We start from the raw sequence: 329 nt of genomic DNA, 5'->3' as shown, positions 1-329 counted from the left end.
AATGGAATGGAATGGAATGGAATGATGTGGAATGGAATGGAGTGGAGAGGAGTGGAGTGGAATGAAGAGGAGAGGACTGGAATGGAATGGAATGGCATGAAACGGAATGGAACGGAATGGAATGGAGAGGAGGGGATTGGAGTGAATTGGAATGGAGTGGAAGGTAGTGGAGTGCAGTGGATTGGAATAGAATATAGTCGAATGGAAAGGAAAGGAATGGAACGGAATGTAATGGAGTGGAGTGGTGTTGAATGGAATTGAGTGGAGTGGAAGTCATGGAATGGAATGGAGTGGACTGGAGAGGAGTTGGGTCGAGTGAAATGGAATGG

At 46.5% G+C, this 329-nt stretch overlaps 1 protein-coding gene across 1 annotated transcript in view; it reads left to right on the top strand.

Annotated features, from left to right (window-relative positions):
- Positions 1-6: 6 nt before the first annotated feature.
- LOC124892221 overlaps positions 7-329 on the top strand; it is a 680-nt gene continuing 357 nt past the window's right edge. The window contains exon 1 of the mRNA XM_047403593.1: positions 7-228. Within this exon, the coding sequence (XP_047259549.1) occupies positions 7-228 (222 nt within the window). The remainder of the gene's footprint in view (positions 229-329) is intronic.

Source organism: Capsicum annuum, unplaced genomic scaffold (genome assembly GCF_002878395.1).
Source record: "Capsicum annuum cultivar UCD-10X-F1 unplaced genomic scaffold, UCD10Xv1.1 ctg44906, whole genome shotgun sequence".
Lineage (NCBI taxonomy): Eukaryota > Viridiplantae > Streptophyta > Magnoliopsida > Solanales > Solanaceae > Capsicum > Capsicum annuum.
The sequence above is the reverse complement of the archived record's forward strand: the minus strand, read 5'-3'. Positions and strand labels throughout refer to the sequence as shown.